Here is a 23,066-nt window from a genome sequence, read left to right as displayed (position 1 = left end):
AACTGTGATACACAGACCATTTACCTTTTCATGGCGCATAATTGTAAAAAACCTTGCATCTTGTCCAGTCCGTTTGTCACAGTTCCACAAGTCTTTGAAATGGAAACAGGCCCACAGCATCACCTTTAGGTACTTCATAGAGAGTATGAGGCTCTTTTTTATAGATACTCATCCTTCTTTTGATATCAGAGTAAGACTGCTCAGGCAACTGTTATTACCAACTGTAATAAATAAATAAAACAAAAAACAAAATCTATATGTAAAAGCAAAGAAGGGAAAGTTTCTCTTTTAAATTACAAGAAATTCAATCTTTGTTTTTTACTTTCATTTTTAATTTTAGAGAATGTGAAGATTTAAATAGAGCAGAGGATTGTTTCACTGGTCCCTTTCAGCACTCTGAACTCTCCATCCATCTGTGTTCCTCTTCCCCTTCTCCGTGCCTGTGGCAGCTCATACTTATCATTTTTTGTTCCATTACGCCAGGTTTGCAAAGGAAGTTTGTAACTGTAACGGCAAACTTTAATGCTTCTGTTTTAGAGATTTTATGTGATAGACTGATATGCAGAAAGTCAGAGGAGATAAACTTGTTTAAACAAAAATGTGAAAGATGTTTATGTCAGACGACATCAGAACTGAACCTACTGGAATCACAGCATATCCATGCATTACAGTGGCCTAGTCAAAGTCCAGAACTTAATCAAGGAGAAGCTATCAATTTAATGTGACAGATTAAAGGTCACATTTTTGCAGAGGATCTGCAAAAAATATTTTAGATGCACAAATTGGGTAAAGCGATATCATAGAGGACCTGATATATGAGCAGTGGTTCTTCAAAACAGTGTGTCAGGGTGACTTCTCAAAATTTTATTTGTAAAATAAACAATTTCTTTCCACTTCCCAATAATTTGGCACAAGATGTACATCTTTTGGTTGGATTATCGTAAAAAATCCCAATGAAATTTTTTTAAAGTTGTGGCTGTACAACAAGAAAATGTGATAGTTTCAAAGGTATTAAATAATTTTCAGTGTCCTGTTTGCTTTATACCTCCACCGTTCAGCCTTACCTCTGACTTACCTGGTTTAGAGAAAGAACAATTTAACAGTTTTACTCTAATCCTGACCATCATTTATGTTTCCACTTGAATCACAATAAGTTCCTACTATTGTGCCAAACAGAGAACTATACCTGTGAGGTATAGTTCTCTGTCCTTGTAAAGACATATTTTCTCTAAAGTTGATGGTTTTAACAAAAACAAACACTTATAACGAGGGAATCCAACAATTTGCAACATACTAAAGGACAGATTCAAATTATGTCTGACCCAACACTTTTTCTTTCGAGCTTCAAAAGGCTTTAACCTGCATAAACTATACATTATCCAATAAGTTATTTTAAACAGACATAAAATATCAGCAAAAAAACTTAATGCATGCAGAGAAACTAAATATTGACCATCTCGATTCATGTTTCTACTATATTATTGAAACCTTCATCTATGGAAAAACGAAGGTTTATTGGGAAACATCCTTGGACCTTTTATTTTTTCTTTTCCAAGGAAGACAAACTCTGTCCCAGATTCCTGGCATGTAATGCAACACAATTGTATTTGTGGAGAAAAGTCTTGGAGTTTGGCAAGACAAAAAGCAGCAGAAGTTATTGAAATATGTTGCAATGTGTGCAGCTATTTGCATGAGATATGAGTGAGGTTAGCGAAGTGTTTGGGTCCTGCTGGGTATTTGTTATGTCTTTGAAGATGGAGACGTGGGATGGAAAATTTGCTTGTAAAATACATCAAAGAAATAAATGAAATAGTGTGAAAGGCTGTTGGAGGCCATGGCACCTTGGACTTAGTTAAACAATTATCAAGTATTTTATACATCACCCAGTCATTTTTATAGAAATGTTATTGCTACATTCCAAGTTATATTTGCTTTGAGTAGAGTACGGCACTTAAAAAGTAAACAGTCTTCTTACTCTATAAAAAAAAATCTCATGACCTTTTTGTCTTTTTTCCATTTGATATTAAATCAGAAGAAAGATTTCAGGTCAGTAAATATTAAAATTTGTTCATCTACCAGAACAAACAAACAAAAAAATCGAAAGTCAGATATTTATATACACTATCACTAGTAAGCAAAGAATTGTCCTTTTAGCAAAGGTGATGATGTCATAGCAGTGCAAGCCTATCAGAAGATAGGTTTATTTACAATATTTGAGTTAGAGGCACACCTGTGCATGTGGTTAAAGGACACACATAAAACCTGCAACCTCATTGCGTGACATCATGAATCAGTCGGTACAAGTCAAAAGAAGTGTTGTACCGACATGAGCTGTAAGGTTACTCAGCAAGGAAGAAGCCATTGTTCCAGAAGCAACCATAAAGTCAGATTACAGTTTGCCAATGATTGTCATTTATTTAGACATTTCCTGTCATCTGATGAAGTTGATCCACATAATCTTTACCCTAACAGTGGAGAACTGAGGTAGCAGCATCATTAAGTGTTGGTGTTTTTGCTGCACTTCACAATGGCATCACGAGGAATGAACATGGACAAATGTATGTAACGTCTCCAACCTTCAGCTAGGAAGTTAGATATTAAATATTGGTATACAAGTGGACAAAAACCATAAGAATAAAACCAAATTCTTTAGATAATGGATTTATAAAATCAACGTTTTGGAGCGGCCAACACACAAACCTTCTCTCAGTTCCATGAAAAAATTTTGAACTGAACTGAAAACTGTGAAAATGGGCCTAAATTCCAGGTAAATCTTATGCGAAGTTTGTGGAAGAACCAAAACGTGTCATATTGTTTAAAATCAAATTCTGTGAACATTTGAATTTGACGTCAAATCCTGGCATTTACTTGGTAATTCTCACTAACCTGAAACATAAAATATTCTTATTTAATGTCAGACAGTGAGGAGCCATAAAAGATTAAGTGTCTCATTTTTTTCAAAGGGTGTGTAAATATCGGGTTTCATTCCAACTAATAAAGTGAGTAACACAAATCATCATTCTTACATAGCTAAAAAGGGAACCCAGATTGATTAGGAAATTGTGGCTTATAAATTCTGAATGGTCATGTTGACCTGATAGAGGCCAGTGTGTCATCAACAATCAAACAAATACCAAAAAACTGACTCAGTTTTCATGAAACAGAGATCCTGCAAGGAAACGCCACACCTCTGATCGCTGATCGCTTCCTTGGTTTTACTCACACATGAAGAGCAGAGAACAATGAACCCAGTCTGCAAATCAAATTTTCCAGCCTTTAAATACTGGAACACTTCTCTTTTACACTATTGACCATTTTACACTTGTTGTAACATGCACTGTTTTGTTTTTCCAATTTTCCAAGCTGACAGTTTTTGAGTGCTTGTGACGAGGTTCTGATAATGACCAATGCCAGGACGTGTGTGATTATTAACTTTCTGGTTCCGCTTATCAGGCCTGGAGGTATTTCAAGAAATCCTTGAAGTACTTGACCTTTGTGAAGAAGTATTTTCCTCATTTAATGTTTTAAAGGTGACACAGTGGTGCAGCATTTCATACTGTGAGATCTAACCTTGCTGAATACTGCGGCCGTTTTTTTTTGGAGTGAGCCACAACAGAGAGAGAGGCTAATCAAAATAAGGCTAGCTTAAAGATTGGCTAACAGAAAATTACTGTTTTTATAAGTCAATCATTGTGGTTTTGAGAGTTATCCTCTACAGACAAAACAAATCCAAAACTTAAAAGTAGCTTTTTGTATCTTAAACAGAAATAGTATAGAAACAATTTGCCTTTTCTGACAGAGATTAGGTTCAGTATTATATGGTTTAATAGTAACAAAAAAATATTAGAATTTATTAAATGCCACAACAATGTATGAAAACATTAAATATATTTAATTAATATTTTCTGGAAGTGACTTTAAATTTGTATAACTTAGGTCAAACCTTTTGGATATTCTTCCATAAGTTTCACTTTTTCAGTTCTCATGGAATTGTGATGGCCTCTGCAAAATATTTACTTTGTCTTCCTTATGGCACTTTGCAACTTCTTTGTCATCATGCTGAGGGAGGATTGTCCATTTGGAAGATTTGACCAAATTTGACCAAGCTTTAACTTCCTTACTGACATATTGAGATTCTGTTTAAATATTTTCAAGTAATATTCATTCCTCCTGATCCTACCTATTTTCTTAAGTGCACCAATCCCTCTTGTAAAAGCAAACAGCAAAATGCTGCTGTCACTTGTACTTTATAGTTGGAATCTTGTTCTCCGGCTTGCAAATTTTGTATTTTTTCTCCAAAATGTAACAATGATCTTTATAGTCAAACATTTTCTTCTGGCCATATACATGGTGATGAAAATTAGTGTTATTTGTGTTTTTATATTGACTCTGGAGTAATGGCTTTTTTCTTGCTGAGAGGCCTTTCAGTCTGTGTCAGTAAAAGACTTGTTTCACTGTGGATTGTTTCACCCTTTTAACATCTTCAGTCTATGTTTGCTGTAATTCTGGGATATATACTCATATTTTTCAACAAAAAAATCATTTTCTGAATGTTACAATAACTTGAGACGTTCCCATTGGGTGTCTAAATGTTTCACAGGTTAAAGGTGGCACCTCCATGCCTTTGGATAAAGCAGACTTTTAAAGGTCCTTATACTTTGGACAACAGGTTTTCCCATGATAACACAGAAGTTTATGTGTATCAGGGTTTGGTTTTGCAGATGGCAAACAAAATGTATGAGTGACTGACACAACACACATCTGACAGAACATAATTTTTTATCGACACACAAACAATAAAAACTGGTGTGAACATTAACTCCCTCCTTTTGAAGCATTTACAAATTGCCTATTTATCACAGAAGCAGTGGCATTAAACTGCATGTGATGAGTTCCCACGCTCCTCCTATTTGCCTGATCCAATCAGATTCCTTTTCACTAAATCTTGGACCTTTCCATCACCACATGTAAACATTTTGAAAGTTTTAGACCTGACTTGTTAGTTGTACTCTACCATCAAAGTCCTTTGTACTCTATTTTCTAGTTTTAGTCGAGGTTGTGGTCATTTAAGAAGCTTCTGTTTGCCTCATTGCTCACATACTGATGCACATTTCTAACTGAGCTCTCCAATCCAAACTGATTCCTTTACAAATATGATATCTGCAACAAGGGTCCACCGTATTATCCCCCCAAAATTCTCCTACAGATAAGTGGGGATAAAAGTTTGTGATGTCTGGAAGAAAACTTTTAAATAACTCCAGCATATTTCAGGCAAGTATGAAACGCTGTTCATTAGTTGCTCTTAGTGGTTACATAACATGGGAACATATATATTACAGAAAGCTGGGTAAGGCTTCTTCTTATAATATCCTGACAGAACTGAGTTATGGGAATGGCTAAATCTATTTAATGGTGCACAGTAACTGTGGTTGTTTTTGTTTGTTTCACATCTAAATGGGTCTGTGCTTTCTTAGACAATAAGGCCAAAAAGGCAGCACCATATTTACATTGTATTCCCTTCAATGATTGAATTCCAAGAACTCAAATTAATTTTAAAGCCAAGTTGGACTTCAGTTACACTTCCCGATGAAGCTGTGCTGGGGGCAACTAATAGAAACCAGCTGCAGAGAGACCTAAAACGATGAAAACAGAAAAATCGGGTTGATCCTTCACCTCGAGGAAAAGATGAAGAGATTTAGAAAAGAAAAGAAAACATGCATTTTTGTTTATGATCCAAACTGCAACATTTTTAGACATTTGAGGTATGCTGTCTCGGGCAAAATGGTGAAACAATGTGCAGCTTTTCAAACTTGCCACCTTATTTTTCAGAAAAACACGATTCAGTGGCTAAGAACAGAAAAAAAATCTATTAAAAGCGTCAGGTTTACAACCTGTTCATTCTTGGGCTGAGTCCCTGTTATCACCCCGTTTCTTTCAATGTAAACACTGAGCTAAAAATAGAGTTTATTATTAAAGCGTCTTCATTTGTCGAGTTGTCAGGGATGTCTCGTTTCTATGGGCGGAGCCTCACGGCTTCAGCGCAGTAATAATGAGTGACAGGAGAGTCAGCCAATCAGAGGACGCGCTGAAGCTTTGACCAACTCCCCGGTAGGAGCCACCTGTAGCAGCCCGGAGGAGACGCCGCCTGGACCGCACTGTTATATTCCCCACAGCGGCACACGGAGCGTCAAAGCCGCAGCTTCCTCTCACTAAGCAGCTCCGGGAAAAAAATCCCCTACAGAGCTGCAACATGCCTCCACGATGCCTGCTGGTCGTTTTTCTCTTCGGGATTGTCTCCAAAGGTGAGTAAAGTTTTTACACGGAATTAAAAATACGTGTTAGGATTAGGCTAATGTTTCAAATGAAGTTAGAGTTGTTTTAGATATTAGTTATAACATTAAATCCGACAAATTACAACTCAATATTCAAATTTGGAACCTTTTTAGTTGTTAGAAGAAATAGTTTAAATATGTACGTCATATTTATTCTTAAAAACTGGAATTTTTATACATTTTTTTTCCAGCTACATCTAGAACACATTTTATAAGTCGTTACGTTACTTTTCATATAGGTAGGCGACAAAATACTAATAGATTCAACTTAATCCATTTTGAAATGAAGAAAACATTTTAACCTCCTGTCAAAAAGCAATTTTTATTGTCACTATTTGCTAAGCTACTGGGATATGTTATCTATTACAGTAACGTAAACTTGCAGACGGATTTAAAACGAAATTTAAATGAAACCTAGATTAAAATTGTCTAACATTTAATACTGTTTAGTATTAAATGTTTATTTTTAATAAACATTTAACACAATAAAATAGCATTTATGCTTATTTTTCTTGCATCGAAGGTAGTTAATACATGTGCAACGGGTTTCTTCCATTTGAGTAATTTTTATTTAGATTTCACATTTGCAAAATTTGGTGGCCAAATATTATAATGGTGAACATGTTTATTTCAAACGGTCTTGTAACTAGTTTAAATTCAAATAATGAAATTTTCATTAAAATCAGGAACTTTCTTTGATTGATAAAATGTTCAAATACAAATTACACTAAACTCAGGAGAACGTGAAATTCTACTCTTCTGAACTATATATGTATGTTTTAATTTGAGCAAAAAGAAAAGGTCCGATTTTTTGTGTGTTTTTGATGTACCAAATTCACATTTCTAGGGAGTAATTCCTAAAATAGTCTCGGACCTGACTCACTACTCCTCCAGCGTGACTCAAAGCTCTCGAAGGGTGGACAGATGCCAAAGAGAAGGCATCGGTCAAACAACAGCCAGCTCTCCTGAAGCTCGGCTTCCCTCAGAGTTCACTCCCAGGCCTCTTGACAGCCTGACGGAGCTGCTTGGCGAGGTTTCAAGTCCTCTTCATTGTGCAGCCTGTGACTAAGATACCAAATCTTTTGCTCACGCTATATATTATTTTATTCTGAAGCTTGTTTCTGTGTCTCACAGACCTGGTCATATGCTGATAGTCCTCAGGCTGTCATGTGGTTGCTTGTGTATAAAGTGTTAAACAGCAGAGGCAGGGGGCAGAAGGAGCAGTAAAGAGGTCCAGATGAGGACACCTCCTGAGGGTTCTCCTCCTCTTCTGAGTCTGGCGCCACACTTTGTGGAGGCCCCCCTGACAATATATATTCCGTATCGAGGAGCAGAGACCTTTAAGTGATGCGCTGCATCCTGACTCCACATGTGTCATGTTTGGGCCATCACTCACCATGAGTTCATAAGTAGAGCACTTGGAGCTAAAATGCAGCTGCAAGATTTCAAAAAGTCCATTTTATCCTCTTAATTTAATGCTAATTGTGAAAATAGGCCATGTTTAGGTTTGGTACTCACATTTTGGTATCTGTTAGGTAATTTTCAGGTTTATTTATGGGAAAATTGCCAGATACTTCCTCCTTTTTGTTTTTTTGTGCTTCCAATATTAATTCCACTGTCCTATTAAGCTTCCCTGTATCTGTTTATCTTCCCTGTATCTGTTTATCTTCCTCATTTCACCCCCACCTGCTGGCTCATGTTGCCTTTCGGCCCACTTTTCACACACACCTGTTGCCGTCTCTGCTCTGGCTTCTTCCCCTCGGTCGCTGCATGTCTGCAGCATCCTGTTGGATTAGGCCTGATTTGGGGCTGTAAATCTTGTCCTGTAATTGGAAAGCATGTGCTGGCAGAGCTTTAATTGGATATGATATGTGCAGAGGCCCTGTAGGCGACCTCTTGCTCCAGAGAGCCATCTGTTACCTCTGAGTTGCAGCAAAAGAGCTCTGTTTGCCCACATGCACAGTCGTCAGTGCTCTCCAGCGCCTCCAGCTCAGGAAGCTGCTTAAATCAAATAGTGACCAATTAGCAAGGGAAAATAGCAGAATTACATAATCAGCTTTAGATACTATATCTATTGCTTCTCCTCTAAACATCTGTCTACTTCATACCGAGCTTCATGTTTGTGTCAGGCATCAAGCTGACTTTTAAGCAGCAGGAAATGAAGCAGTCCAAGTCAGGAAGAAGTTTATGACAGAGTCCAGATGAGCAGAGAAGAGCTGCTTTATTTTGTCTCATCCACTTTTAGTACTTGTTGTACATAGTAGCAAAGCAAAGCAAAGTTTTGATGGTCTACCCAGATATGATGTCACAAAGAGTTGGTGAAGAAAATAAAAAATTGTTATGAAGTAGGGTTATCGTATCGTATCATTTATTGTGATATATTTCTTATGATAAATCCAATTAATGATAAAACCCCAAAACTGTCCATATTTTCAGGATTGTTAATTTTAATATTTTCTCCACCGTTTGTTCACTGAGAGTATACATATCAATACATGATTAAATGCTGTGTGCAGTTTGGTGATACAAATCACACTTTTCTGTGACTGGTGTCCTAAAGAAATGTTTTCCATTTCTATGGCTACGATTTATGTGCCATGCAGTCACTGCCATACAAGTAGTAAAAATAGTTCTTATGGTCACTTTTATCATTATCGCATAAGTACCGCAAAATATTGTGATAAAAATTTAAGTCCATGTGACGCCCCCCTATTTTGAACTTCATATTTTTATCAAGGTTTAGTAGCACCTCAGTTTGAGAACTGGTATTTTATAGATTGCTGCTCCCTCCCTTCATTGAGAAATATTCAAATTAATTATGTGAAATTGAAGTTTAAAAGAATAAAACAGAACAACTGCCCTCTTCTCAGCCTTCCTGTTCCAGTAAATGTTTTGCTCTCTCTTGCAGGGTGAATAAACAGCAGACATGTTTAAACCTTTTTTTAAAAAAAAGAAAAGTTTACGTTTGAATACCATCACTTCTGTTCTTCTCCCAATTTAATTTTAAAACCCTTTGGAGATATTGAAAAAATTAAAGCCTGATCTTCGTCATGGTAACAACCTGGACACTGACAAGTATTATTAGTTGTTTGTTTGCACTGAGTTGCTTATGAGCAGCTCATCTATGTGGTCAAATGCAGCTTTCATGGTTTATTACTTTAAACAATCAAATTTGTTTTTGATTATCAAGAAACTATAAGTTGTGATCAGTCAATAGATAATACTTAGGATTTAAAGAGACAGACATCTTGTGTTTATTGGTATCATATCTCTTTAAGACATAAGAGAAAACTATAAACATAGAGAAAATAATCAACATAAACTTTTGCAGACACAGGAAATGCAATCTTGAAATTTTAAGTTTCTTCCATACTGCTTTGTTTTTCTTTGCAAAGAGGAAAAATGTCAACATGACCTTCATTAGAACCCTTTAGCTCAGTTTCTTAAGCTCTCATTTCTTAACTGGAAGATTAGTGGTTTAATCCATGCTGTCAGATTCTCTAACAATCTCATTTTTGGAATAATAGTCTTATGTTTAAATGGAAATGAAAATGAAAGAGGTTAAGATAGCATTCTATAGGAGTTTACAAAAAGTGCCTACAAAATTTATAGTTTATGTACATCTGAATGGAGTTGTGCATCAGACTAGGGTCTTCTTCGTACATGCCAAGGGAGCAAGGATCTCTTAATTTCCCATATTGTTTTTCTTTAAGCACAGTGAAACAAAATAAGTTATGACTTAATTGCCCATAAATCTGATTATCAATTTGGTTATTTTATGTTTTGCCAAAGTATAACAAGTGTAATTTCAGATTCAATTCCTGCAGACTTTGATTGATTTCAAATCGCTCTAAATTCAGTGCTAAACAATCCCAAGACAGTTGAAAAATGAGTTTGTGTTTTTGAGATTTTGCTTTTCAGCAGTGATCATGTGTATATTACACCCGAACTCCCAGAAAAGTATGTTGGCTATATTTCAGCTCCTCCGTATGAGGCATCCTGTTTGTCCTCTGATCAGGACACTCAGCAGGATGGAAAGAGGAAGAGCTCTCTTTCTGTCCTCCTGCTCAACCGATGTCCACTGAGTCTCTTTGATGTGGAAACCCCTTTGGCAGATTCTACTTTTAAATACCAGGAGATCATAAGTCAGTTTGTAAGAATTGACAACATGTACATGCAATAATTAGCTGTAAGGTTCTGAATTATGTCTTAAACAAAACAGTCTTTATTGGAATCCTGCCTCTGGAGCTCAGATTTCCCCTGATTATTGAGTTGCTAACATGTCATTTCATCTCCTGCTCAGTGTGCAGAGTTTAATCTGTTGCTTCCTTCATGCAGTGCAGCTGAATGAGCTGGCAAACTTTCTCAGACCCATATTTTTCCTTCTTCCTGAACAAAATGCTGGAAATATTGGATGGTAGCACCAAGAAAGTGTGTCTCCTGGCTTTTCTTTCTGTGTATCATAAAACATTGGCTTCTGTTATCAAAACCAATGAGGATTTATTTTATGGGAGTGGCAGTTCTGATGGGAAGTTCAGGGTGTGTGCATAAGGAACTGGATCTGATGGTCAGGTCATGAGCAGGTACTTCACAGGAGTGCCATTGTGCCACAGGGATAAAAATCCCCTGACCTGCAGTCCAGAGCTGGAACATGAGCAGCGCAGCCAAAGCTGGAACGTGTCTCCATTTCTGTTAACGTAACAAATCTGAAAGGAGAGAAAACTGAAATCCTCTCTGTGACATTCCTATGCCACTCTTTATTCTGCTAGACCTAGAAAAAGAGAATACAGGCTGGTTTTAATGACAGTTTTTGAGACATTGTGAATAGAAATAGAGCAAAGCCAGACTTTCCGAGGGACCACATCCTCCTTAGTGGGGTATTTGCAGGACAACCTTAGACCCACTTGTCACCCAGCCTGAGCCAGTCATTTCTTTTGTGTCTGCAAGAGATTATCCGCCTATAGCTTAAATCCTTAAAGCCAGGACTCACAGTTAGACATGCAGCGCAGAGTGTGCTTTTAATTACGCCGCTGTTTCAGCATTATCACATTGGTTTCATCTTTCAGGTTTCAAATGCTTAACTTCATATCATTATATGCAGTTAAATCACAAATTATTCACACCCCTTGCAGATTTAGATTGATATATTGACAGTAATTTATGCCCTACTCAATAATCAATGGAAAAATACTTATTGGCATTGCAGTATTGAAACTTTTCTTAGAATTGCTGAGCAGCTTTTTGTATGTTTCCACTGATATTTTGATAATTTATCTTTGGTGATGAGGTTGGAAGGCCTCCTTTCCACCACTCTAATCTTTAACTCAATTCATTGATTCTTAATAAGATTTAGGTATTGACAACAGCTGGACCTCTCCAAAATGTTATTTATTATCCATTAAACATGGATAAACATGTTGTAAAATTAAATATGAAAATTAAAAATAAATATTTCAGATTTTTGAATAATTTTGAGTTTAATTGTACATTTAAACACTGATGTGCCTAGCTGGTAGAATGAGGTGTGGCAAATTATTTGACATGCATTGAGGAAGTACAAGAAAAACAGTGGTAACATACAGTAGTTAGTATGTTTCATCTTAATGTGGAAGCTTGTTTATGCTGCACTCTGAGTTCCTGATTTATGGCTGATATTTTCCTGCATGTGGATATAAGGAAGCAAATTTGAAAATGACACTGAGAAAAAAACCGCATTGTTGATTTTTGCGGTTCACCATTGCACGTAAACTCTTATCTCTCTGCTCTGCTTTTGTCTGTCACTTCCACTTGCTTCCATACAGAGATAGTAGGGTTTTTTATGATGTTTGCTGTAGCTTTCCGCCATGGTTACCTGCATCATTTATGAGCCGCACTGTTGGTTTGCATAACTTCATATTTAAATTCTCGACAGCTCAGGACAAATTTTAACAACAGTGAAGACCTTGCAGAGACATGTTTTATATGCTTATTTATTCCGAAAAGGAAACTTTCTTTACAATATGATACAGACGTAAAAGAAAATTTATGAAAAATGTGTTTTTTTCTTCTATCATTTATTAGTGATTTTTTGGTTTTTAAATGGTCAAAGTTATGAAAGTGCAGGAGGTTTAGTATCCAAGAAATATTCTTTGCCATAAGCTCTCTTCAAATTTTTGCTTTAGCTAAGGATTATAAAAGTGCAAATATGAGCAAAACCCTCAACGGACATCTGTGTTTTATTTTAGAGTAATTCTATTCATTATAACTGATGGCAGGTGTGAATTCCCAAAGACTAAATGCTGAAATTAATCAAAAAGTTATTAGATTAGATTCACACTTAGGGAACTGGTTGTTTTTTCATTTTCACCCTTGAACAGAATTGTTTGTATTTTACTTGAATAGTGCAGAATAAAACGTAAAATCCATCTTTTACATTTTGACAAGAATGTTTACACTTTGAGGTCTATTGTAATAATGAGAACTATGTGGGATAAAAATGAAGTACTGTAGTAATGGTGTGTCACAGATAGTGAATAAAACTTTGAATTAAGATTTAGGAATTTAGAAAATTGCTAAAATGTGATTATCTTAGCCATTTGTTATCAGAAAAAAACCTTCCCGTCAACATAATCAGGAAGGTATGCTCCCAGTAAAGCACACAATGAATCAGAAAAAAACTTCCAGTCAACATAATCTAAGGTATGTTCCCAGTAAAACACACAATGAAATTCTTAACAGTTCCTTGGGAATTTAAGAAAGACTACAATGGTCTAATCAAAACATTGTCAGCTGGATCTGATCTAAGAGGTTTTCCATTAATCTCCATCTCTTGTTATCCACCATGACTAGTCCCACGTATTTAGCCGCTAATCCTAAATAGTCTTAGATTGATATCAACCCCAAACTATACTATTGTTTTTGCTTTATGTTCATTATAAACTTCTTTTCACATAATTAATTTTCCACCCATTTGTACTTCCTCATTTTTTATCTTGATTGTTGAATGAACTCTCAGAATACATTTACATTTATTTCCAGTGATGCAAGTGTGTGTCATGCCCATATACATGTGCTGTCACCGGGTGTGGTTTTTCATCTATAAATAAATAATAGTTACTAAGTGATACTCAAACAAATCCTTGGAATCGATTAATATAATTAGATGAAGCTCGGGATTAATCTTGATATTTTCACCGCTTCCTAGGAGAAAATGAAGCCGTCCACCTGGCTGTCTGTTCCTCTCGCTGGCTTCTGAAATGCTATCATTCAGAGCCTGCAGATGAGGACAGGATATAAGCAAGCAATGCTATTAGGAAAGACCCCCTGCTGCTGGGGAGCAGCTCCAACAGCCCTGGTACTAATTCTGTTCCACCATAAATACAAAACAAAGAGAAAGAGCAGGTCAATTGGGAGCAGGGGGCAGAACTGTATTCTGAAGAAAGTTGAGCTCATATCTGTAGATGTTAGCAATTTCTTTTTATTTATTTATTAATTCTACTTTTGTTTTTTTTGGACAGCTTGTGTCATTCTCTAACTGTGTCTCATGTCCCCAGAGCAGAGAAGGTATAACAATGCTGTTTTTATGCTTCTGTTTTAATTGCAGTACAAATGACAACGGAGCCTCCTACTGCTACTGATGGTCACAACATAACCACAACTTTCCTTACCAAAGTAGTAGGAAATGCAACTACTGAACACAACACAAGAGAAACAACTGGAACTTCATCAATTTCTCTGGCGATAACCATGGCAGATACAGTCACAGGGAACAGTACTGACACGATCACCACAGCACACCTTGCAGAACCCCCAACGGCTTCAGTCACTGTTGAAACCACCCCAACAACAACAGCAGAGACAAATAGTTCACCTTCTAATGAGATTACAAATGGAACTGCTTCATCTCCACAGACCTACATCACAACCACTGGCACGTCGACGGCACCCATACAGAACACGTCAACAAACGCACTGACCACCTCAACACGCAATAATATGACCACCAGAACTTCAGACAGCTCAACAAGATACAACGCAACAGAACCTGTGACCACCCCTTTAGGCAACAACACAACTACAGATGTCCAGATCACATCAACAAGCAACAACATGACTACACAACATGAGACTACAATAGCTCCGACTACAGCAATGGGCAACAACACGACTGCACATACTGCACAAGCTACAGTGATTACAGTGACAAACAGCAACATGACTACACAACATGAGACTACAATAGCTCCGACTACAGCAAAGGGCAACAACACGACTGCACACACTACAATAGCTCCGACTACAGCAATGGGCAACAACACGACTGCACACACTGCACAGGCTACAGTGATTACAGCAACAAACAGCAACATGACTACACAAGTTCAAATTACAGTGTCAAACAGCAACACAACTGCAGCTGTTTCAACCACAATGTCAGGCATCAACACAACTACAGTTGACCTGACCACAGTGACAAACAACAATGTAACTACAATGGTTACAATTACACCGACAAGCGCTGCCATGACTACAAATGCGTCGATTGGACCAACAGTCAACCACACAACTGCAAGTACAACAAATACACCACTTGACAATAATACAGCAATGACAACTACAAACAACCACACCACCGAAAATGTGCCAACTACAACTAATGGAAACACTGCCGGCACATTTGTCACAGTCACAAACAATGCCACAGCCACTACAAGTAACAATGTGACTGTAAGTCCACAAATCACATCTATCACTCACTTCCCAACTACGGATACCTCAAACAATCATACAGCCACTACATCAGTTACAGAGATGGGAAACACCACAACTTTAATCACCAGCACCCCACATTCCAGCAACATGACAACAACTATGAACTCAGCTACCACAGAGCAAGCTAGTACAACACTAGCAAGCTCTGCTGGAACTTCTGAGACTCCTGCATCAACCGTCATACCCTTTACTTCGACTGACACCAAAAACATAACAGACTCTTCACCCACCAGCACCCCTCCTCCTACCAGCAACTTCCCAGGCAGTAGCAACACTCCCTCAACCGGCAATGCCACCACCCTTAGTTCTTCACCAGCAACCTCAGCAGGTAATACTAACCTTTTGATAAACAGCAATGTTTACTCTTAGAATACAGTAGAATTTTGTACTGCATTTCATGGCATTTCTTCATTAGTGCATTGATGATTCGATGACAAAATCGTTTTCATTCATACAGGTTACCCAATTGGTGTAGTTATTAGCTGTGCCACCTGTTGAAATGTTGGACTGACTGGGTTTAATTTTTTCTGATTTAGAGTCCAGTGTTACTATGGGAGAAACCACTACTACCCCTCCTTTACCGACAAATTCACCCAGCGACACCACTGAGACCCTGAACACCAGCACCCCTACCTCCACCGGTGGAACCACTGAGATTTTCACCACTTTTCGGACAACAGGGGGAATCACCAGCAGCTCTCCCACAAAGGCTCCAACCACTCCCAGTCCTGTAATCGGTTTGTGCTATTTCCTTTTTTATCTGACTGTCCATAGAAATACCAAAGTTTCAGCACAAAAATCCAGCTCCAGCAAAGAGACTTAGTTCTATTATTGGTCATATTTGGGGTTAGAGCTTTTTGAGCTTTTTGTTAGTTATTTAGTTGATTGCCATTTATGAAACTAACTGCCAACCATAAAACACATGCTGTATTTGATCTTGAATTGAAATCAGTTCTGACTTAAACGGGATCGGTCAAATGTCTGAAAACCAGCGGTATATGAAAATTGTTGTGGTTATATCTGTTACCAGCAATTCAAACTAAAAAACTTTTTTTTTTTCATTTAAACATTCAAACATTGCAGGAAAGTTCACAGTAATATATATACTGTAAAGTTGCAGGCATTCACATTCCTGCAACTTCCACTTCCGTTTTACATGAACAGCAACCATACTTATCTTAAAGTATCAGAGCTTGCTTGTAGAACTCCAACTTTTCTTTAGGATTTCAGACCATTTAATTTCTTTCTCAAACTTGGAAGTCTGAAATATCGTCTTCTGAAGACAAATTGCATGTCAAAATGCATAAACTATCGCCTTATGAAGTGATGAAAAGCTTCTTCAAGATTTAATTTGTGGGGGTTTTTTTGTTACCCTAAAAATATCAAGGTTTTCTTAACCTTTGAGGAACACATGGGTCATGAAGTTTCCATCAAACATTAATTTAATTATCTAAATCAGAACAAAAAAATATTTTTCCTTTTCTAAACACAACTACTTGACATGTTTCCATTGCTGAATGGTACCGCAATGGCATAAGTTTAATCTTTTTGTGAGCTGAAAGTAAAAAAATAAAAAGGAAAACCTTTAAAATATACTGTTTTCTAATTTCTCTCCTCAGTGTGTCCCTCTGTCCCGTGTCCTGTTGAAAGCGTCTGCCTCAACCGCACTTGCCAGTGTCTTTCTGGCAACTACCTACTCAATGGACGTTGTGTTCCTGGTAAGACCGCTAAATTATAAATGTTGTAACTGATGCTGTTTGTCCTTTAATGTTTACACAAATTATAAACAAGATTAAAATGTGACAGAGATTACACTCCTTTTTTTTGGCAGCGCAAGTATTTCCAGGCAGGCTTCATTTCCAGTCGTTAACATTTGAAGATCAAATGAGAGACAGGTCCTCCAGGATCTTTCAGGAGACAGCAGCAAAAATCTCAGCAGCAGTGAGTTGTGAGATCTTCAAGCAGTGAAGTAGCTCAGATAGATGCTTCATTCTTGCTCATCAAATTGTATTTTCTTTGTTGTAGCTCAGAGACGTCCTGAAAAGTCAGCCTGGATATAGACGATCAGAGGTTGTTCAACTTGAGTGAGTATTCTTTCTTTCCGTTGAACAAAGACTTTGTGTAGCATGTAGTGTCTCAACTCTGTTGGTGATTGTTTTCCCTATTTCTCCAGACCTGGTAGTGTGATAGCGAGCGTAAATAATATATTTGAAGACAGCCCTGCCACTCAAGAATCTGTTGATCAGATCATTGAAAAGGCTGTAAAAAACCCTCAAGGACCTCTGAGCAATGCCACATACACAGGCAAGGACTGGCTCCATGCTTTACATCTCCTGAGTCAAACACTTGAAATTATTTTCTTATGAGTTTCTTTTGTATTTCCTCGGTTTCAGGAACCAATCTGTGTCAGGTGGAGCCGCTACCTTGTGATGTCTCAAGCACAAAATGCACAAATGTAAACGGCCAAGCTTCTTGCGCCTGTAAAGACGGTTACATCTCCATGATCTACTCCAAGACCAGCTGCAAAGGTACATTTAGTAGCTAATGTGGCATATTTAAACATTATAGAAACAAACATTCATGTATTTTATTTGGATTTTATAAAATTAGACTAAACACACAATCTGATAGATATAGTAAAGAGCATCTCCAAACATCAAATTTCATGGTTTTTCACAGATTCTAGATTAGGTTTGTGTCTGGACTTTGACTGGGCCATTCTAACCTGTTAATTTGCTTAGAAATAAACATTTCAATTATACCTGTGGTCATTTATTTACCTTCCCCCACTCCATGATTATATTTCAGCCTCTAACAAGTTATTTTTCAGTATTGACTTTAAATTGTGTACTACTTTGTGATATTCTGCATAAAATCCAAATAAAATACATTTATGTTTGTGGCTGTAATGGTACAAAATATGATTATTTTAACATATACTGTATGCATTATTAAAATGTCCTGTAAATACTGTACAAGTGGACAAAGTTGAATGTTCTTAGCTGATGTACAGTATAGTCTAGAGAATAACAAAACCTTCTTACCCTCATTAAATTACTTCTGTGTGGGAATGAGGGAAAGAAACAACAGGGAGTAAAACTCACAGGCAAGGTCAAGAGCTGTAGCCTTTTCTCCATGCAGACCCTTGACCCAATCTTCATTTATCTTTCTAATCTATTTCTTTCTAACTGGGATGTTACCCTGGAAACATGAGGAGGAATCACCGCTTTGCCTCTGAGCGTGCAGGATTGTGACCAATGAGATCAACTGTAGGGAAGTTATAGCTAAATAAGATTCAAATGAATTCTGCTAACAGTTTTTTTCCCAAGAAAATACATAATGTACTGTTGTGTGTTTGCTTGTAGAAGCCCTTATGTTGCCTCCGGAGTGCAGTCGAGTGTGGCAAACCTGAAACTGTAGCTTGTTCTGCTCTCCAGTTGTAGTCATGGTGCAACTGAGTTGTTGTGTTTCTTTTTTTTTTTTGCAGCTTGTCCAAGTGGGCAGCAGGCAGTACGGGATAAGTGTGTGACGTGAGTATGCACTTTTCACACAGGGCTTTGTATTGACTTTAAAGCACTAGCACCCCCTGGAGGGCATATTGTTGAATGCATTGCTGTAAATACTGTATGCCTGTTTTCTTTCAGATGTCCATTTGGGTATGCTGGCTTCAACTGCAACGACTGTAAGTGGCTTCGTTCAGTATGAAGCTGAAGTTTTAGTCTGTTGTGCAAAGTTCATTAAAGACTTCATCTGTGTTTGCAGCGTCCCTGCTTGCAGTGGTGGTCATCTCCTGCGTGTTAGGAGGAGTTCTCCTCATCCTTGTCCTGGCTTTGCTGGGTTACTGCTGCTGGTAAGAACAGACATGACATTGTCTGGTATCCATCTTCTGGTTGTTTTTGAGATGAATTAAACAGGATAACTGTCACGTATATGCATAAGTTTTAAAATGATTTGTTATTATTTCGTTTTTTCACAAAAAACAGGGATTCTAATAGTTGTATGTATACTATTGAGCACCTCCAGCACAAATGATGGTAAACATTTTTATCCACCAAGGAAGGGAGAAAGTGCTAGACACACAAAAAGACCTACAGAAAATCTACTGACTTCTTTAAAAATATCAAAAGAATGTCTGACTCCTTGGAATCACAACAAAGAATCATTATCTGAACTTACATTGAATTAACAGAATAAAAATAGCACCAGCCATACATTTTATATTCCCTACTTTTTCTGTTTATCAGGAGGAGGTGCTCAAGGACCAACCCTGACCACAACATCAGTCCGTACTCTGATGAGTTAAACAAGTCATGGCCTGCTGGCATCACCCCAATCCCGCGTGCCACCACGCACTGGGAACCAGCTGGTTCCATAGAGATGACAGAAGGGGGCAGCACCAACACGCTGGTGGACAAAAAGCTAGAGAGCAATGGCTTTGTAAGTTGATCCCTTCTCTGGTGTATACCTTCCTGCTTTTTAAATAAGACCATCTGCTCACTATCACTAACCTTTATCAAAAACACTAACTTGATTATTTACACTTTGAAAACACCTGAATAACTTGCTTAATTTTATCACAATAAAACTTTTTGTTGATTTTAGACAGGAAGTCTAAAATCAAGAGAGGTCAGTCTAAAATCAATAGAGGACAGAGGTCAACTAAAGGTTTTTGACCTGCCTTTTATCACTGTGAAGCATTAACAGCAACACACACCATGTTTTTAAGCCTATTCACAGCAGTGCGTTTAATCTAGTCATCCAGTTTGTGAACACAGTGATCCTAGCATTAGTACCCACCCCTGCTCCCTGCTTTGCCTGACTTACAGTATGTTGCTTTAGGGATCACAGCTGAAGCAGAAAAGATGGAAAAAGGTAAGGTATGGCTTTGCTTTCAGATTCCAACTTCCCTTGATGCCCCCTGCTGATAATTTAGGCAGCACGCATGCATAATCATGGTGGTGTTTCAGGGTGATGGGGAAACTTTGCCAAATTTTTATTTTGTTGTTTTTGTTCTTGAGGTCGATTGTAGCTAATTTAGTTCCATAAATAGCAATAAATAAGTAGGGTTATACGTGTTTGTGTGTTAGGCTTGTTTGGGGTGTTTGGGTCTAAACATGTTAAGTTGCTGTTGCTTAAAAATAATAACACTCTGTGCTTCCCCTGACATTTCAGTCAGGATCGTACGATCTGAATCCAGAGGAGATGAAGACCTTCAAAGGTAAAAACACGTCCCGTTACTCATATCTGGTCGAAGGGCACGAGAACCCTTACTTCCTTCCTGGTGATGAGAAGAGAAACTCCACAAAGAAATGATGATCAAACTCTCTGGGACAACTGGAAAACTTTTTGAGTAGGAAGAGTGTTTTTTATAAACACTCTTCCATCCTGAACCTGCTTGGATAAACGAAGAACTGTACTGAAAAAACTGCAACCAAAGGGATTCAAGTTGAGATGTTTTTATTATGTTATTTTTTTTGTAAATGTGTGAATCATGTCTGCTTTTAAGAAGTCTAGCTAGTAGTTGTCAACTTCACTCATTAATATCAATGCAGTACTCTCTTTTCACCCTGTTTTTTTTATATATAATCATGCCTCCTTTGCTGATTGCACGAAAGTTTACCTCTACTTTGATCATTTTGAAGGTGAATTGAATGCTGGTTTTATAAAGTTACTGTAGCTAATCTTCAGAATGGGATGATCACTTTATAGAGAAACAAATCTTGTACGACTAAAAGGGCTGGATCCCTGGTTTGAATTGTTTTTAAAATGTTGTAGCAGTCTAATGCTGAGAGTATTGCAGAATGTGCCTGGTTTAGTCGTCCGTTTTACAAATAGGAAACATTATGCAACGCTGGTGATAAAGCCTGTCTCCTGGATGTGCCAATTATCACTTGTATACTTTTTTGGGGGGAAAATCTATATTAATATATTTATCTTTATGTAGCATACACTGTTTTATAAGTGAAATTTTGTTTTGTAAATATTTTAAAATTGATTGAGAGTGTGTGTGAGAGTGTGTGTGTATGCGTGGGCTGACTGGTGAAATAAAATAATTTAAACACTTGAAATGTGTGACATCATTACTGCGTTTGGCCAATAAAACACAACATAAGGAGGTTTTTGCCTATTCAGTAGACTTTATTTGTTTTTAGCCCATTGTTTTATTGTTATTTCAGTTCTGAATGCTTCAGGTATTTGTAAAGAAATGATTTAAAGTTATTAAAGAAGAAATTATAGATTTTTTTTCTATATTTTCTGACGATGGCGTCAGTTTTACTTCCTGTTTTATTTTGAAATGCTTAGTTTTGGTTAATCTAACTTCCTGTTTTTCGTCTACCCTCAGTAATCACTCTCACCTGAGTAGCAGTCGTCTCGTCTCTAGTTTAGTACGTCTTCGCGCACTAATTTTAAAAAGAAACTTATATTTGCTGTGTAGCTGGTCCAGCGCTTTTACTGGAACTTTTTTTCTTATTATTTGATGGCTGCATCCCGATATTTGATCTTGAATAAAGGTTTGTACATTTTTCCTCCATCTTTTCCAAGTAATTATAGTCCTTCTGTGCTAAAATTGTGCATAGCAAATTAAAAACTCCAGAACATCTACTTATATGTAATATTTAGTTTGACACCATGGAGAATATTCAGCATATTGGTTCCAGGATGAGTTTTCCAGTATTGTGAACTGAAAAACAATATTTTTACATCTGGATTTTGTCTCGCTAGAGTCTCAAACTTCCCAATTTGGCTTTCAGACTACAGCAATGGGCCAGCAAAAGAAGCAGATATCTGTGCAGTTGTGAAGAAAATATTTCTACAAATTCTATCCTGAAAAAGGTGCTTATATTTTTATCCAGTCAATACTCGACCTTGAAATCAGTTTTTTCCAACCTTGGTTTTCTTTTATGATCTGCCATCATTTCTAACCATCATCCCAGCTGAATAAAAGCATTCCCACAGCATGATGCAGACCCTTCTATGTTTCACTATGTGCGTGATGTGCAGTTTTAGTTTTTATCACTCACAATGTTTTGCCTGTCGACTCAGAATTTTTCTGGCTTTCATCCAACAATAACTTTTTATCTTGATCTTTTTATCTTCTACAAAGACGACATTTGTAGAGTGCATCATTTTCTTCCGTTGAACAACTATGCAACAGTTTGTGTTGACCTGTCATATAAAGTCCATTAAAATATATGGAATTAGTGGTTGTACAATGACGAAAGTGAAAGGGCTGGAGTGCGTTTTCAAGTTTTCTGTATTTAAAACTGTGTGCGAGGCCTTGAACTGCAATTAGCATGAAATCTCGTTCCTAATGAGGCTCTTTCTCTCAACCAGGTCACGGTTTTCATCTGTGAAGGAATGCATTGTATTGTGGGGCCATTACCATCCTGCCAAGCGCTGCTCCCATCTGCAGCACAGTCCATCAGTTCACAGGCTCAGCTGACTGATCGATAGACCACTTAGCAGCCGTGAGGTACACACTTCCCAGTCATTTGACCTGCAGGAGCTGTGGGAATGGGAACACAATCTGATAAGCATTGAGCCACAGAACCAAACGCGCCCGACTGACAACTTAAGGAACTCCCCCCCGCGTCCAGACAGACGCAGAAGCTCGACAGATCAGGTGTCACAGCTGTGGTCGCACACTCATGCAAAGATAAAATGTGGCTTAATTACTAAGGGTTATAAAAAGAGGAGAGTTAAGCACATTAAGAGTAGTTTCTATTCAGGTTATTTACATGACATAGCAAAGCCAGATGCAGGAAACGGTTGTATTGCAGGACTTTAGTTCATTATTTCAAATGAACAATTTCCTAAACAGTTCAGTAAAAGAAATAGTGATAAATAATTGAAAAGTTTTTGTTAAAACTGATTGTTCTTGTGAATGTGTTTGGTTTTAATTTTGAATATAATTTGATTGTTGGACTGCTGCTGCGGAGATGGGATTCTTGACCTAAACACAGTTTGTACATCATGAATAAT

General features: G+C 37.4%; 2 protein-coding genes across 4 annotated transcripts in view; both read left to right on the top strand.

The window, feature by feature from the left end:
- Window positions 1–6,149: 6,149 nt before the first annotated feature.
- On the top strand, window positions 6,150–21,158 carry LOC114160514 (uncharacterized threonine-rich GPI-anchored glycoprotein PJ4664.02). 3 transcript variants are annotated; one of them, XM_028043139.1, is made up of 15 exons: window positions 6,150–6,302; window positions 13,915–14,462; window positions 14,514–15,411; window positions 15,620–15,820; window positions 16,703–16,801; window positions 16,915–17,024; window positions 17,109–17,167; window positions 17,257–17,387; window positions 17,477–17,611; window positions 18,571–18,613; window positions 18,728–18,765; window positions 18,846–18,933; window positions 19,328–19,520; window positions 19,923–19,955; window positions 20,256–21,158. In XM_028043139.1, the coding sequence occupies exons 1-15, from the start codon at window positions 6,251–6,253 to the stop codon at window positions 20,394–20,396; spliced, it is 2,769 nt and encodes a 922-aa protein (XP_027898940.1). In that variant the 5' UTR covers window positions 6,150–6,250; the 3' UTR covers window positions 20,397–21,158. The 3 variants fall into 3 exon arrangements, with proteins under 3 accessions (XP_027898940.1, XP_027898938.1, XP_027898939.1); XM_028043137.1 differs by having other exon boundaries at window positions 13,915–15,411; window positions 20,256–21,157; XM_028043138.1 differs by lacking the exon at window positions 19,923–19,955 and having other exon boundaries at window positions 6,151–6,302; window positions 13,915–15,411; window positions 20,256–21,155.
- Window positions 21,159–21,455: 297 nt separating this feature from the next.
- The window catches only part of LOC114159756 (MAGUK p55 subfamily member 3), a 29,593-nt gene continuing 27,982 nt past the window's right edge, over window positions 21,456–23,066 (top strand). The window contains exons 1-2 of the mRNA XM_028041876.1: window positions 21,456–21,595; window positions 22,419–22,707. The gene's annotated coding sequence lies outside the window, so the exon portion shown is untranslated. The remainder of the gene's footprint in view (window positions 21,596–22,418; window positions 22,708–23,066) is intronic.

The sequence above is a fragment of the Xiphophorus couchianus genome, chromosome 16 (assembly GCF_001444195.1).
Source record: "Xiphophorus couchianus chromosome 16, X_couchianus-1.0, whole genome shotgun sequence".
Taxonomy (NCBI): Eukaryota; Metazoa; Chordata; class Actinopteri; order Cyprinodontiformes; family Poeciliidae; genus Xiphophorus; species Xiphophorus couchianus.
This window is presented reverse-complemented; position numbering and strand designations above follow the sequence as displayed.